Source organism: Eublepharis macularius, chromosome 8 (assembly GCF_028583425.1).
Source record: "Eublepharis macularius isolate TG4126 chromosome 8, MPM_Emac_v1.0, whole genome shotgun sequence".
Classification (NCBI taxonomy): Eukaryota; Metazoa; Chordata; class Lepidosauria; order Squamata; family Eublepharidae; genus Eublepharis; species Eublepharis macularius.
In genome coordinates, this window is record NC_072797.1 from 141,934,492 (window position 1) to 141,949,598 (window position 15,107).

At 49.0% G+C, this 15,107-nt stretch overlaps 1 protein-coding gene across 2 annotated transcripts in view; it reads left to right on the top strand.

Moving 5' to 3' along the window:
- Nucleotides 1–5,257: 5,257 nt before the first annotated feature.
- The window catches only part of NOA1 (nitric oxide associated 1), a 35,085-nt gene continuing 25,235 nt past the window's right edge, over nucleotides 5,258–15,107 (top strand). For both annotated transcript variants that reach the window (XM_054987177.1, XM_054987179.1), the window contains exons 1-3: nucleotides 5,258–6,288; nucleotides 12,153–12,317; nucleotides 14,364–14,569. In XM_054987177.1, coding sequence (XP_054843152.1) covers nucleotides 5,277–6,288; nucleotides 12,153–12,317; nucleotides 14,364–14,569 — 1,383 coding nt within the window. In that variant the 5' untranslated portion in view covers nucleotides 5,258–5,276. The remainder of the gene's footprint in view (nucleotides 6,289–12,152; nucleotides 12,318–14,363; nucleotides 14,570–15,107) is intronic.

Sequence of the window (15,107 nt, forward strand, 5' to 3'; positions counted from 1 at the left end):
GCGAACGAGGCAACTGCGCCTGCGCGCGGCTCCAGCGCCCCTGTGCCGCCCCCTTAAGTCACTTCCGCCCGCGATCCGGAAGTGCTCCAGGTCGCCCGTTCCGACGCGCGGTCTGTATTCCTCCGCGCCAAGGAGGGCGCGCGTCGTGCGCCGCCGAGAGGCCCGAGCCTAGAGCGGCGCGGCCGGAGGGGGAGGCCTTCCCCCCCCCCCGGGGCGCGGGCGCGGGCGCGGGCAGGCGGCCCCCTGTGCGCGCGGCCGAGCCGGCAGCAGGACCCGCCTTATGGAAGGGGGGCCCGCGCCGTCCATCGCGATCTGGGCTCTGGCAGGCGGGATGCGAGGAGGAGGAGGAGGAATCGGGGACCGGGCGGAACCGGAACCGGCCTTAAGCACAGAGACACCCCCCCCCGTGGGAAGTGTTAAGGACCCTGGAGAGCAGCGCTTCCGAGATGGACGCGCTGAAAGGGCGCCTCTTGGCCGCCCCGTCCCCTGCCCGAAAGCTCCTGGACTCCCGTAGAGCTCGACAAATGCCGGCTGGGGGGCCCTGGGAGTGGGGGGGGGGGGGCGCTCCCGCAGGCAAGGAAGCCTCTGGCGCTTGCTGAAGCCCACCCTCCAGCCAGTGGGCCCACCCCCCCCTTGCCTTCTCCCTCCCCCCCCCCCCCCGCCAGGAGGCTGGCAGTCCTGAAGACTAGTTCTGCCGAAAACACACTAGGATGCATTCAAGATGCTGGAGAACAATGTTTTAAAAATAAGCACAGGGTGCTGTGTACAGTTTATTACTTTGTTCCCAAACAAAACTCATTTTCCACAAAAAAGACTTTACAACACCAATTTTTAAAGCACACCAACCAACCTAATACACATAGTATACTGGCCTAGATGGCAGCAATGCACCGAGTTACCAAAGTTTCACAGAAAGCACATTCCATTAACGCTTGGAAAGGACACGCAACCTTAGTCCCGCCCACCACAGGTTCCAGAGGACTCTTCACATGCTGTTTAATTTCATCCTCAGCATCTCTGAGTCTTGAATGGAGAGTAAGTGGAGGGTCATCCACAGATTGGTGACCCTCACCCCAAATCCAAATATGGTATCTTCCAGTGGATTTGTGTACATGTTAAAAGCATAGGAGACAAGAATGTACCTCTCAGTTTGGTGTAGCCTCGTTGATTCATCCTTGTTCATGTATTTTCTGTTTTTTATGGATTTTAAAGTTTCTTTTAATGTATTTTAACAGTGTGTGGTCCTATGTGGTGGGGCCAAAAGTGTGTAGGGAAGCCAACAAGCCCCCATGTCAGCGTATCCACCTGCTACACCAGGGTAAACCCACTCATGTTTCTCGTCAGGGAGGGAGTGCATACAGTGCCGGGCAAGAATGCATGGGGGGGGCGGGATTTGGGAAGTTCTTGTACTCACACGTAAGGGAAGAGCTACTCAAGTTCCCTTACAGGTAACCCATCCCAACTCCTGGTTGAGAGAGTGCACGAACAGGTAAAAAGGAGTTGTGGAGCTGGCTGCCCCAGCTCACGCATTCACATCTCTTCCCCACTCCCTGTGGACAGGGCTGGCACTTCCCACCCCCCACCCCCAAATGCGGGTCTCTGCGGTTGAGGCTGGCTGGTCCGAGGGGGGCGGGCAGCCCCTGCCTTTGAAACACCACAACCCACGCCTGCCAGAAAGGCAGCCACTCAGGGAGCCACGCTCAACAGAGCTGCCTCAGATAGCGTGGCAGGGATGCCAACCGCCCACGTCCTGGCTGCGCGCAGACTCCCAGCTGCACTCCCCTCTTGGGCAGCGGAGGAAGTATAGCCATGGGTCAGGGTGGACTGGGTGCTTTTCTCTCCTCCTGAGCCTCCCTCCACGGTGGCCATCTTATTTCTATTAGGGTGTTGATTCCCACACCATACATTCCTGGGGCCTTGAGAGCTCTCTCTGACTTAAGAGTCTCTCTACACAAGACTTCTGACATGCGCTCTTCATGTGTTGGGCGACGCAACATTAGCCGGGAAGCATAGTTTTAAAAGATGGAGCCAGCAGAGTTCACTCTCTACTGACTCTGGCATGCTGGGCGGTCTCCCCTTCCAAAGCCTTTGCCTTGCTAAGGCTCAGTTAATTCAAAGCTTTAAGCAGTGAGGGCAGTGGGCAATGGCTCCAGAAGGAGAGACAGTCTGGCCTGCCGGAGGTGGCGGAGGGCTGTGAGAGAATCCATCCCCTCGGGAGCGATCTCTGCCGGCTCTGTTTTTTAAAACTACGCTTCCTGGCTAACATTGCGTCCCCCAGCACTTACGAACACATGCCCAGGCCTCTCGTGTAGAGAGACTCGTAGCAACAAGGCCAAAATGGCTCTTCACCCCCAGAGTCCCATCCCTGTTCCAGATCCACTGCCTCGTCTGATGGAGGTCCAGCAGCTAATGGGCTACTGTGTAAGTACAAGCCAGCAGTGGCAGCCAGCGCCACAGTGAAGCCAAGGCCTGTTGCCGCCTGTCTCCCTCAGCTCATCTTTGGCTGGTGCCTCTGGTCAAGGGGGATCACTGAGGGAGCCAGTGGGGCAAAGATGAGCCAAGTAAGGCAGACAGGCAGCCACTGGCTGATTCTTGCCTAGCCAGCCTTATGGGTCCTCCTGGCTGCCTGGACATTGACAGGGGTGGGGGAGGGGTGCTCAGGAGAAGTTCTACCAAAGGCTGACGATCCATTGGACATTTTCTCTTGGAGGCCATAATAGCAAACCTGCTCCTGCTTTGAAGCCCTTTATCTTCCTTAGCTGTTATATTCTAGAGTAGGACATTTGCTGTTCCGCCATCCTCAGCCTTCCCAGTCTTAGGGCTGCCAACTCCTGCTTGGGAAATACCTGGAGATTTGGGGGTAGAATGTGTGAAGGGAATGGTTTAAGAAGAGAAGGTTTGGTGTAGTGGTTAAGAGTGGCAGGACTCTAATCTGGAGAGCCAGGTTTGATTCCCCACTCCTCCTTCGCTTGAGGCCAGCCGGGTGACCTTGGGCTAGTCACAGCTCTCTCGGAGCTCTCTCAGCCCCGACCACCTCACAGGGTGTTTTGTTGTGGGGATAATAATGACATACTTTGTAAACCACTCTGAGTTAAATCATCCTGAAGGGCGGTATATAAATCGAACGTTATTGTTATATTATTATTACTGCATTTCTTTGCAGAGAGGGGAAGCCCGAGAGAGAGGGGGCTTTTGGAGCTGCTGTGAGAATGCAGCAGAGAGACAGACGGCACTTAAGTAATCGAACGTTATTAAGATAAGGAACCTTCTTTCTGCAATGCTTCCTGCTGGGGTTTTCTTTCTTTCGGTGGTACCAGCACTTGCATAGTGCCTGCTCTGGCCTGGTCTGTGTTTTTTTGGGAGCATTTTGGCTGGGGAACGGTGAATGAAAGTGTGCTCATTCAGAGTTTTCACTTCTAAACTATTGAACGCTTCCCACTGTTTTGTGTGGGGTCTCCATTTGGTTAATGCCTGTTCCAGGAGGAGCCGTAACGGGAAAACCGATCTTGTCTCTGCACCACCAGTGGTAGCTTATAGATGGACAAGGGATTTGAGAGACTCTCTGGTTAGATCAGACTTTCAGACAGCTCTAGGAGTAGAAAATCAGGCGACAGGACATCATAGATGCAGAAGGTGTAATATCTGTGATCTAGCCAGTGAAGGGAATTCCTTTGTTGTCAGTGCCACTCAAGAAGTGATTAGATTACGAGATCTTTCTACATGCAACACCGCCCATGTTGCATACATCATTGAGTGTTCCTGTCCTTTGATTTATGTGGGCAGCACCAGCCGCCCTGTGAAGATTCGCGTACAGGAGCACATTTCACACATTAGAAATGAAGTTACAGATGCTCCCTTGGTTCAACATTTCTTGAGCAGACATAGCAGCGCAAGAGACTTCAGTTTTGGAAGTACTCAAACCCTCTGCTTTTGGGGAGGGGAATAGGGCATTGTTACAGAGAGAAACTTTTTGGATTTTTCACTTAAGACTCCGTGGCTCCGGGGCTTAATCAACATCTGGATTGGGCTTGTTATTTAGAAGATGAGGTAGGCGCACACTTGACAGCATGGACAGATTCCACCCAGTTTGCTGCTTGGTTTTTTGCAGCTGAGGTCCCTTTAATTAGGCGGCTGCTGACTCAAGAGATAAGGCTTTTAAGTGCCCTCATTAAGATTGAGTGCACCTGTTATCTGGTGTTCCTATGGGAAAAGGAGAGAGTTAAGTGGTGGTGAATAGTAAGTGTAATGATTTTTGTAACATTGATGTATTATATATTGTACTTTATTGTATGGTCTGGCATGTGGTGTACAAATGAATTTGTATTTTAGGCACAACTATTATTATTATGCGCTCTTGAGAAAGAGTCCCGAAACAGGAAATTAGCCTGCCGTCCTGTTGAGCGCGGAGCGGCTTCCCCCTTCCCCTTCTGATTGCATCTGGTCCGCGGGCCCTCCCGGCTGGGGAGTGGGCTTCGGAGCGCTTCTGCTGGCGGACGGGTGCAGCCCTCAGAGAAGAGAGGAGCGCAATTGCTTTTTGAATCGGGCAACATCATTCTGGACTTCATTGACTTTGGGGAAGGTGGTCCTCTCCATTTTGGTTTGTGCTTGTTCTTTATTATGTAAAAACATGCTTATGTTTCAAATATTGACGAGTGAGTGTTTACGACTGTGCAGATAAAACCTAAATATTGCCTTTGTATTCACGTGTCTGTACCTGCAATTACCTATTGCTGTGAGGGTTTTTTTCTCTGCTTCTGCACCACATACAGCAAGAGACTGGGATGCGGTCCGTTGCTCAAACGCGGATTTAGGCCGGGCTAACGAATCCGAGATTCTTCCGTCACGGACGAGGACGAGCCCCACCCCCCACCCCCCAGCAGCCTCTGCATCGAGGCGGTGGCGGAAAACGGGGCCTTGCTGCGGGGCGGGGGGGGGGGGGCCCGGAGCTCAGCAGGCGGCCTCGGGTGGCGCCCCCCAGCCCAGCCCAGCCGGCCTTGAGTCGCGCCCCTCCGACCAGCCGCGCTCCTGGGCTGCGTCGAGTCCGCGGGGGGGGGGGGGGGAGAAGCGCGCCCTCGTCACGGGCAGGCGGGCCGCAGCCCCCTCCTCCCGCCCCGCTCCGCCTTCTGGCGCGCGCGCACGTGTGGAAAGCGCGTCCTCGCGGGATTCCCGCAGGCAGAGACGCGCCAGACCGGACCCGCCCCCTCTTCCGCTTCCGGGTCGAGGCGAGGCGGTTGCTGGGGCGGCCCGGCCCGTCACCGGAAGCGGCCCGTCAAGCCATGCAGGGCCTGAGGCGAGCCTGGGCGGCGGGCCTGCCGGGCGTCTGGCGCCGCTGGGCCGCGGGGGCTGCGGGAGGCGCAGGCGCGGCCCCGCGGAGAGCTGCGCTCGGCGGCTCCTCGCCCTTCCTGGCCGCCGCGGAGGAGGAGGCGTTCGTGTTCCCCGAGTTCCTCCCGGAGGGGCCGGCCGCCGAGGGGCCCCCGCCGCCGCGGGGGCACGTCCAGGAGGCGGAGGCGGCCCCGCCCCGGCGCCCGGCGCCGGCTCCCCGGCGGAGGAAGGCCCACGAGGCCGCGGGCAGGCCGGACCCGTCGGTGCCGCCGAGCGGGGTGAGCTGCTCGGGCTGCGGCGCGGAGCTGCACTGCCGGGACCCCGCCTCGCCCGGGTACCTGCCCAGCGCCAAGTACCTGAGCCTGGTCGGGGGGCCCGCGGGCGAAGCCCGGGCGGCGCTGGAGGAGGCCGTTTGCCAGCGCTGCTGGTTCCTGGTGCACCACCAGCAGGCCCTGCAGGTGCAAGTGACGCCCGAGGAGTACCGCCGGGTGGTCAGCACGGCCTTGCGGGGCCCTCCCCGCCACGGCCGCCCGCCCCTGGTGCTCTGCATGGTCGACGTGCTGGAATTGCCCGACGTGCTGCTGCTGCCCGAGCTGGTGGGAAGCCAAGCCCACGTCCTGGTCCTGGGAAACAAGGTGGACCTGCTGCCCGGCGATTCTCCCCGGTACCTGAAGCGCCTCCGGGAGCACCTGCTGGAAGCGTGCGCCCGCGTGGGCCTGGATCAGTCCAGCGGGGGGCCAGGCCAGCGGGAGGTTGATGTGCACCTCATCAGCGCCAAGACAGGCTATGGGGTGGAAGAGCTGATCTCCAAGTTGCAGCGCTCTTGGAAATTCAATGGGGATGTGTACCTTGTAGGAGCGACCAACACTGGGAAGTCAACCCTCTTCAACACGCTGCTTTGCTCAGACTACTGCAAGTCCAGAGCCTCGGATGTTACCAGCAGGGCAACCATCTCGCCTTGGCCAGGTCAGAGGGAATTGAGGCGTTTCACTCGCTACATGTTTATTCTTTGAGGCTGCTAAAGGGAAGACCGTATGAAAGGTGTTGAATGTCCCCAGGTGAAGTGTTGCTGTGCTATCCAGAAGTGCAAGAAACAGTCCTGGAAAGGCAGATGCATTTTCCTTGGGGGCTCCCTATTGAAATTTATTTATTTATATCCCACCCTCCCCACAAACAGGCTCAGGGCAACTAACAACTAGAAGACATAATACATTAAAATCATAAACAATTATCTAAAAACAATATTTAAAAGCTCAATACAATACAAAGTGCTCAACTGGCGCCATGAACAGTACAGACTACGTTAAATTGTGCACAAAAGCCTAGATACAGCTGTGGTGCAAGCCTGGGGCAGCCAGAGGTGTAATAAGTGAGAGGGACAGGCAGGGAACAATTTGCTGGCTCTCAAACAAAGGAGAAGGATCCCTGTTCATATAGATGGCAGTTGGTGATGGGCTGTCTCATCTCCCCTTGGCACAGTTCAGCTAAGGTGTCATTTTTCAGTCCCCCCCACCCCCCGGTCCAGTTTCAAGGTTCATGCCCTGTCTCACTCCCAATAACATGGGAAGTGCAGCTGCATCCTAATGTCTCCTCCTCTACTTCTGGCTCCCCGAGTTCCTGTCTCTGGATATGCCTCCTTCACCCTAACCTAGTTGCGAAGGAGAAGCCTTGCTGGAAGCCCCACGTAGCTGTCCCAGGTGTCCTGGATGCTGAAATGGCAGTCTCTCTGCCACTGGGATGCTGGAACACTGTTTCTAGAGTGCCTGTCTTACATACATGTCCTAATGTCATCAGCAGCCACAAAGCTGCCACTTTAGAGTCCCAGGTGACAAGTGGGGATGTAACCCAGTTCAGGTTATGATCAAAACCACATAAGAACATTGGAAGAGAAACTCTAATATGGCTGAGGCTTGTGAGCTGGTCTAAATACATTTTCTGAACCAGATACCTGAATTGTGATGACAACATTTTGACCAAAGGCAGCTGCTTCTTAGATCAGTTGCACTGCTGATATGCTTGTTTTTAAATACTTGACAGGCATAGTAGTTCAGACGTCCTATTATCTTTTGTGTACACACAAGTTTAAGGGTCAGTAAAACAACTCTTAACAAGTGGGGTCCTGCAAGAATTTGTGGAGGGCCTCTCCTCCTTTCCACCCAGCAATCCACCTCATTTTTAGCTGACCCGATCATCTGTATTTATTATTCGTTTCTTGCATTTGTACCCCAACCTTCTCTTCAGTAGGGACCCAAAGCAACTTACATTATTCTCCTCTCCATTTTATTCACACAACAACCCTTTAGAGTATGTTAGGCTGTGAGAGTGTGATCAGCACCCAGAGTCACCCAGCAAGCTTCCATGGGACAGTGGGAATTAGAATGTTAGTCTTCTAAATTTTAATAACCACTACACTACAGTGGCTATTTTGAGGTTGACTGCTTTTGAACAGTAGCAAGCTGCTAGGCCTATGCAAGTCGTACATAAGCAGTACGTAAACACCTAGTTTCTTTAAATGAAACTAAATCCCCAGGGCCAAATGAATTGTACCCAAGGGTACTAAAAGAACTCGCAGATGTAATTTCTGAGCCTCTGTCCATCATTTTTGAGTATTATTGGAGAACAGGTGATGTGCCAGTATATTGGAGGCAGATAAATGTTGTCCCCATCTTCAAGAAGGGGAAAGAGGAGGATCCAGGTAACTACCCACCCATCAGCTTGACGTCTGTACCTGGGAAGGTTTTAGAACAAATCATCAGTCCGTCATTGAGCATTTAGAAAGGATGCCTGTGATGACTAAGAGCCAGCATGGGTTTCTCAAGAACAAGTCATGTCAGACTAACCTGATCTCTTTTTTTAAGAAAGTTACTGCCTTGCTGGATTAGGGGAATGCTGTAGACATCATTTATCTCTGTTTCAGTAAGGCTTTTGATAAAAGGTTTCACATAATATTCTTGTCGACAAGTTGGTAAAATGTGGTTTGGATCCTTTTACTGTTAGGTGGATCTATAACTGGTTGACAGATCACACCCAAAGATGGTTCCTCATCCTCTTGGAGAACGGTGACAGGTGGAGTGCCTCAGGGATCAGTCCTGGGGCCTGTTCTGTTCAATATTTTAATAAACGATTTGGATGAAGGAATATAAGGAATGTTTATTAAATTTGCAGATGATACTAAATTGGGAGGGGTAGCAAATATGGTAGAAGACAGAGTCAGGATACAGGATGATCTTGACAGGCTGGAAAACTGGGCTAAAACAAAATGAATTTCAAAAGGGATAAATGCAAAGTTCTGCATTTAGGAAGGAAAAATCAAATGCATAATTATAAGAGGGGGAAGAGTCTTGGCAGTAGTATGTGTGAAAAGGATCTAAGGGTCTTAGTAGACCATACACTAACCATGAGTCAGCAGTTTGATATGGTAGCTAAAAAGGCAAATGCTGTTTTGGGCTGCATCAACAGAAGCATTGTGTCCAGATCACAAAAAGTAATAGTATCACTTTAGTCTGCTCTGTTTAGACCTCATTTGGAGTATTGTGTTCAGTTTTGGGCACCACAATTTAAGAAGTATATAGACAGGCTGGAATGTGTCCAGAGGAGGGCAACAAAGGTGGTGAGGGGTCTGGAGACCAAGTCCTATGAGGGAAGGTTGAAGGAGCCCAGTATGTTTAGCCTGGAGAGGAGATGACTGAGAGGTGATATGATAACATCTTCAAGTACTTGAAGGGCTGTCATATAGAGGACGGCGCGGAGTTGTTTTCCGCTGCCCTAGAAGGTCGGACCAGAACCAACAGGTTGAAATTAAATCAAAAGAGCTTTCAGCTAAACATTAGGAAGAACTTCCTGACAGAGCGGTCCCTCAGTGGAACAGGCCTCCTCGGGAGGTGGTGGGCTCTCCTTTGGAGGTTTTAAAGCAGAGGCTAGATGGCCACCTGACAGCAATGCTGATTCTGTGAACCTGGGCAGATCATGAGGGGAAGGGCAGGAAGGGTTACATCAGTGCTTGTGGCCCCTTCTAACATGCCCCTGGCAATGCCAATCACCACCTTCGGGTCAGGTAGCAATTTTCTCCAGGCCAGTTTGGCTAAGGATCCTGACAAGTGTTTTGCCATCTTCTGGGCATGGAGCAGGGGGTCACTGGGTGTATGTGGGGGAAGGGGAGGGAGTTGTGAATTTCCTGCATTGTGCAGGGGGTTGGACTAGGTGACCGTAGAGGTCTCTTCCAACCCTATGATTCTAAGTCATGCAAGTTGCAGGGCTGCTGCCAGGCCTGGCCTGATAAGTCCTCCCTCTAAGGCTAAAACAGCCTGTAAAAGAGCCCTGCCCCCTTCCTCACGTCTTCCTAATAGCAACCAAGACTTGAAGGCCATATGGAAGAAACCAGGCTTCTGTGTTGTGCTTGGATTACGTCTGATAGAAACACTGTTTAAGAGCAGTTGCTAGATTATAGACAGCTGTTGGGAGAGAGAGATCAGACTAACATAGTAACGCCATGCAAGACAGAAGACTCTTTCTCCATGCAGAGAAATCGCAGAAGTTTTTTATAGCATTTCATGGCTGAGTTCAGATACGTGTTTTCTTGGATCAGTTAACCAAGTGGAAAATAACTGTTATAGCAAACACCTGTTGGGGGGTATTTTTGCAGGTGCAGTCTGTCTCAGAAGGCAGGTTAGCAATACTCCTGGTCAATTACAAGAAACAGCTAAGTGGTTACAAATCTTAGTCTAGATCAGAACACCCTTGCCCCTTATTGTCACCCCCTCCCAATTCTGTATATAACAGCCCACTGAAGGGATTCATTTCTTAAAGCTGCATGTCGATGTATCCCGTTTATTACACATTTCTCTTTCTTTGTAACATTTCTTTGTTCTGTAAAATGTTTATCACACATGACATCACAGGTTGCCATTTCATGAGAAGGACATAAGAGTTTCTGCGTATGAAGCGTTAGAACAATTTGGTCAAGTAAGCAGGAGTTTGTGATCTGAGCTCCAAAGATAAAGTAAACCATGCGATATAACACTATCCTTGCGTCATTACTATGCCTGTACTCCTTATCTATAATAAAAGTATATAATGCCGCTGTCATTTTGGAGCACTTTAACTCCCTCTCAGATCTTCTTTTTGGAGTTCAGATTTTTCTGCCAACCTAGGGCTTTTCACACTTTTGTAGAAAGATCTGTCTTGTCTGTCCATAGCCTCAATATCTGCCCATGCTGAGAATTAAATATATTGATGTACATAGAAAATCGTGGTAGTATCACTATAATAAGACACATTTAAAACAAACAGAAACACACAGAGGAACTGACCGGTTCTTGCTAGCCATGTTAATAATAGCATTTGAACAATCCAGTGCTAACAATTGCAGAGTGATGCGTTTGAGAACGCCGCATCCAGTTATAATTTATATAAACTGGGTGTTGACCCTCAGTAAAATACCTTGAAGATGTTAACATTCATTACAGTCAATTTGAAAAGCAAAATTCAAGTCACTCAGTTTCAAGCACTGCTTGAAAAAAGTTAAAACTCGACCGAGTGGGGCGTTCAGCCTGCTTCAGAAGGCATCCGTTGCGGCATTGTGTGAATTCTTCCCCTGGCACTGGTGCAATTGTTTCTGGAATTGTTGTAGCAGACATTTTTCTCTTCTGCTCACAGTTCTTTAGGTGTAGTCCATAGTCTGTGGGTGTAATAATATAAACTCCTTTTTTTTAATTACGTGGAATAAGATCCAACAAATAGTCCCCACATCAAAAAGTCTGTTTGATCAGACATTGGGACAGGAAAAAATCGGAACATTTGAACACTGGCTGTTGGTCTGGTTTTCACTTGAGACATTTTGCAGCCCCCAAAATGTTGCAGATACAAACCACAAGGTTGTGGGTTTTTTTATGTCCAAAAAACAACCAAGTTTTTAATATACGGGATTCGTAGATAAGCACTTGGATAAGCATGGATGGGAATGGTCGTTCCTGACTGGTGGTTTCAGCCCAATACCCAGCATGAGAGATCTGACCTGTGCAGCAAAGGAGTGTGGCCCAGTTTTGAGACTGTAAAAGAACTAACCTTCCCCCCCGCCCCCCCCCAAAAAACCCCTTAGTGGTGGTGGGTTGGATCCAGCCAGCTTTTTACTTCAATATTACTCAGTTCTTTCTTACTACAGCTGTGTGGCTTTTGTCCTTGCAGGTCTCATGGTCCCTAGCATAGCTTTTTTTGGCGCTCCAGAGGAAAAGCTGTTTGTATCGATCAATATATTTCTCAAATTATGTAGGTCAAAAGTAGTCAAAAGAGTTTATTGTCTATAGCCATAGGCCGTCACAATTCACCAAACATTGACTAATAAACAATTAAGTCCCTTATCACAGTTTCGCTTCGGCAGCACATATACTAAAATTGGAACAATACAGAGAAGATTAGCATGTAGGTTAACAAGGTAGTTGTCCAGTAAGCCGTATGGCTGTTGTCATTTGCTACACTTAATTTATTGGGTAAATACTTTGATAATATTGAGGGTTGCCCCAAGGTAATCCTCTTTGAATTCAATAAAAGTACGTTGAATTAGGTGCTCTGTTGATTTTGATTGTTCCTTGATTTTAGTAGCAGACAACTAATTTAGCATGAAGGCTTACTTTAAAGACGTATTATAGACTAGAAGACAGCAGCCAACATGTATATTGTATATGTTTGTGACACAGTGTATGAGTGGAGAACCGTCTAGGGCACTGTGGACTTCTTAGAAGAAAAGTGGGATAAAAATCAAAAAAGTGTCGATTACCTACTGTAGAATCAGTAGGTATACTCATGTGTGTGGATTTTTTTGTTCACTTTCCTAGGAACGACTTTAAACCTTCTGAAATTTCCAATTATTAATCCTACGCCTTTCAGAATATTCAGAAGGGAAGAAAGACTAGCAACAGATGCAGCAAAAACAGAAGAGGACCTAAATGAAGATGAGAGGAAACATCTTAAAACCCTGAAAAAGCAAGGCTACTTAATAGGTCTGTGTCGTCTGGAGACATTGCAAGCACAGTCTCGTTCAGAGTTCATTATTTATTGTTCTCTAGTATCCAAAACACACTTAATCTTCACTATAACAAGACAGCATCGTTACCTTCTAAAGTTGCGCTTGAGTGTCATGCATAGCCACAGGTTTAAGGGAAAATATGCACCAGCCTGATGAAGTGCCAGGCTTGCGTGTGTGAGTTGCTGCTCCCTTCTCGCACCAGGAGTCAAGCTGTGACGTATGAATGCAGGTTAACCAAAGTGAGGTTTCCCTCCACCAACATTCAGTCCAGGTTTAGAATCCTGGTGAGTTGCGGGGAGAGGGGAGACAAACTCCAGTTAACTTGTTTAGCTGCAGTTTCCAGCACAAGAAAAGCTAGGAGGAAGAGAGACAGGACTGAGACATGCAAGCCCAGCAATATGTTGGTGTTTTGCACATTTCTTCTTAACCACAGTTACATGTGATGTCTGAAAGCTGCCTGAGATCGGAAGTGGAGAGCAGCTCCTGTGAATGCATAGCTGCTTGTGATTATTGTGGTATACCACGGTTATTCAAAATCAGTATCATCAAAAATACGTACAGCGCCCGGTGTTTCCATTTGGTTTTCTGGTGCTTGTAAAAATCCCTAAATTACAGTCCGAACCTAGACAGACATTTGTATCTGTGGCACCGTTTGTGACTTAACCACTTTAAACTGCCTAAAAGTTTGAACACCAGCCCTTCGTGCGAGTCACTGCGCTTTTATATCAATGAGAAAAGAGTCTGTTGTGATTGTTCCCCATGTCCCAGCTAAACTCCTGGCAAAGTCAGCCACATTAGCATGCTAGATTACTTGTGTGGGATAGAGAGAGATGAGTGAACGTGATATTCTCCCAGCTTCCCACTCCATTCCCATGTGCCGTACAGAGATGATACTGACCAACTGTATAGAATTGTTGTATTCCAAGAAAGTAATATATGTGAAGTCATGATCACACCATCCTATTCCCCAGGTAGTTTCTCCTATTTGCTTATTTTTCCTGAGCTATCTGAGCGGGGGCGGTGCGGGGGGGGGCCTCTCAGAGATGCTGAGCTTATTTTTCCACTCTCTCTCTCTCTTAGGGTCATGCCTGTAGTTTCTTTGCTGTGTCACATGCTTTTCCCACCCTAATTCCTTACCATTGACTATTCTCCCCTGAAGTGGGCATACCCGTCAAAGGAGCAGTCCAGTGTCCAGGGGAGAGGGTGGTATCTTGACTAGTCTGTTTTAAAACTCGTGGATAAGGAAATCCCTTGTACATTTCCCATGGAGCTTGAAAAGGGAATGTGCCCAAAATGGGTGTGATAGCTCCCATCAAGCAGACTTTTGAGACTTGGCTTACTGTAAACCAAGGTTAGTTAAAAGTAAACTTAGGATTGCATTAGGATTTTTTTATCTAGGAAACTGCAATATCCAACTGTTTGTATATGTACCCCTCCCTCCCCCCCCCACACACTTTGTTTATTCTTGGATTCTCTAAACACGCCATTTGTACCTAAATAAAGGTTGTGTCCCCCCCACCCCCAACTGTGATGGCCTTTGATTGCTGGGTATGGCTGGTAAACTCTAGGCTGGGAGTGTGTATAAGTGAGGTGTAAAAGGAGAACACAGCTTAAGCTGATGACAGCTGTGGAAGGGCAGGCTTTGCAGGTATGTGCCTGTCTCGGGGGGGGGGGGGTTGTGGCTAAGGAGGAGGGAAATTGGGGGAGAGAGTAGTGAGCTGGAGCTGTATCTCCTTCCTTTCCATCTGTGACCCAGTCATGAGAGAAGTGCTTTGAACTTTGGAAAGTGCAATATAAATGATAAGTGCTGTTAAAGGAGGAGGCAGACGTAAAAGACTATCCATGCAGAAGACAGATAGAGAAGGAAGAACTCATCCTGAAAATTAAGTCCAGATGTTAGATCTTAATTGTAGAGCTGTAGTCTCCAGAATGCCATACATGTTCATAAGGGGTGTGGGGGGAACTGCCAGTTGAAGGAAATGTGAGTAATGGAGCATGTGTGTCTCCTCTTTTGATGTAGGAAGAGTTGGAAGAACATTTCAGCTCCCGCAGAAGTTGAAGAAAAACCGTGAAGTTGAATTTGATGCTGAAACATTGTCTTTCAGTACAGAGGAAGAACCTGCCTTTCCATCCGAAACTACTACCAAGAAAGGTGAACTCTCATACAATGAAGTAAAAGATGCCCGCTGGTTTTATGACACTCCGGGGATTATAAAAGATGGCTGTGTAAGTACCTTTTCTGTTTTTAAGGAGTTCAGTATGTGGGAAACAAGCAGACAATATTTGATTCCCATTCAGTGAACTGCGAATAAAACCTCCTTTGTTCCAAACATTATTTTCATAGGAAGCACATGAATGGGAAGTGCATGAATTCAGCACCTTGTTTAAACAATTTAGGCTCAATGCAATGCCCCACAACTCCTCCAAAATTGGTGAAAATGCTCCTTTAATGTGTCAGATTTGAACAGTGGTGTGTAGAAAAATGTTCTCTGTTGTTATGGGGAATTACAGTACTATAGCAAGTCAGTCCACACACAGATCTCTTCTAGCTCATCAAACTTTGGTTCTGCATAAATAGAAAATCCAATGTATATAAGAATCTAAAATAGCAAGAATGAATTTTTCAGAGAATCATTGGAAGTATGCCCTGTGTATGATTTTATTTATCTCAGTTATGTCCATATGCAGCAGATTGGAATCTGCTAAAGAGAAACAAGAGTCCTTTGCTGTTATGTCATCCCCAGTATGATTGTGTTGGAGAGAC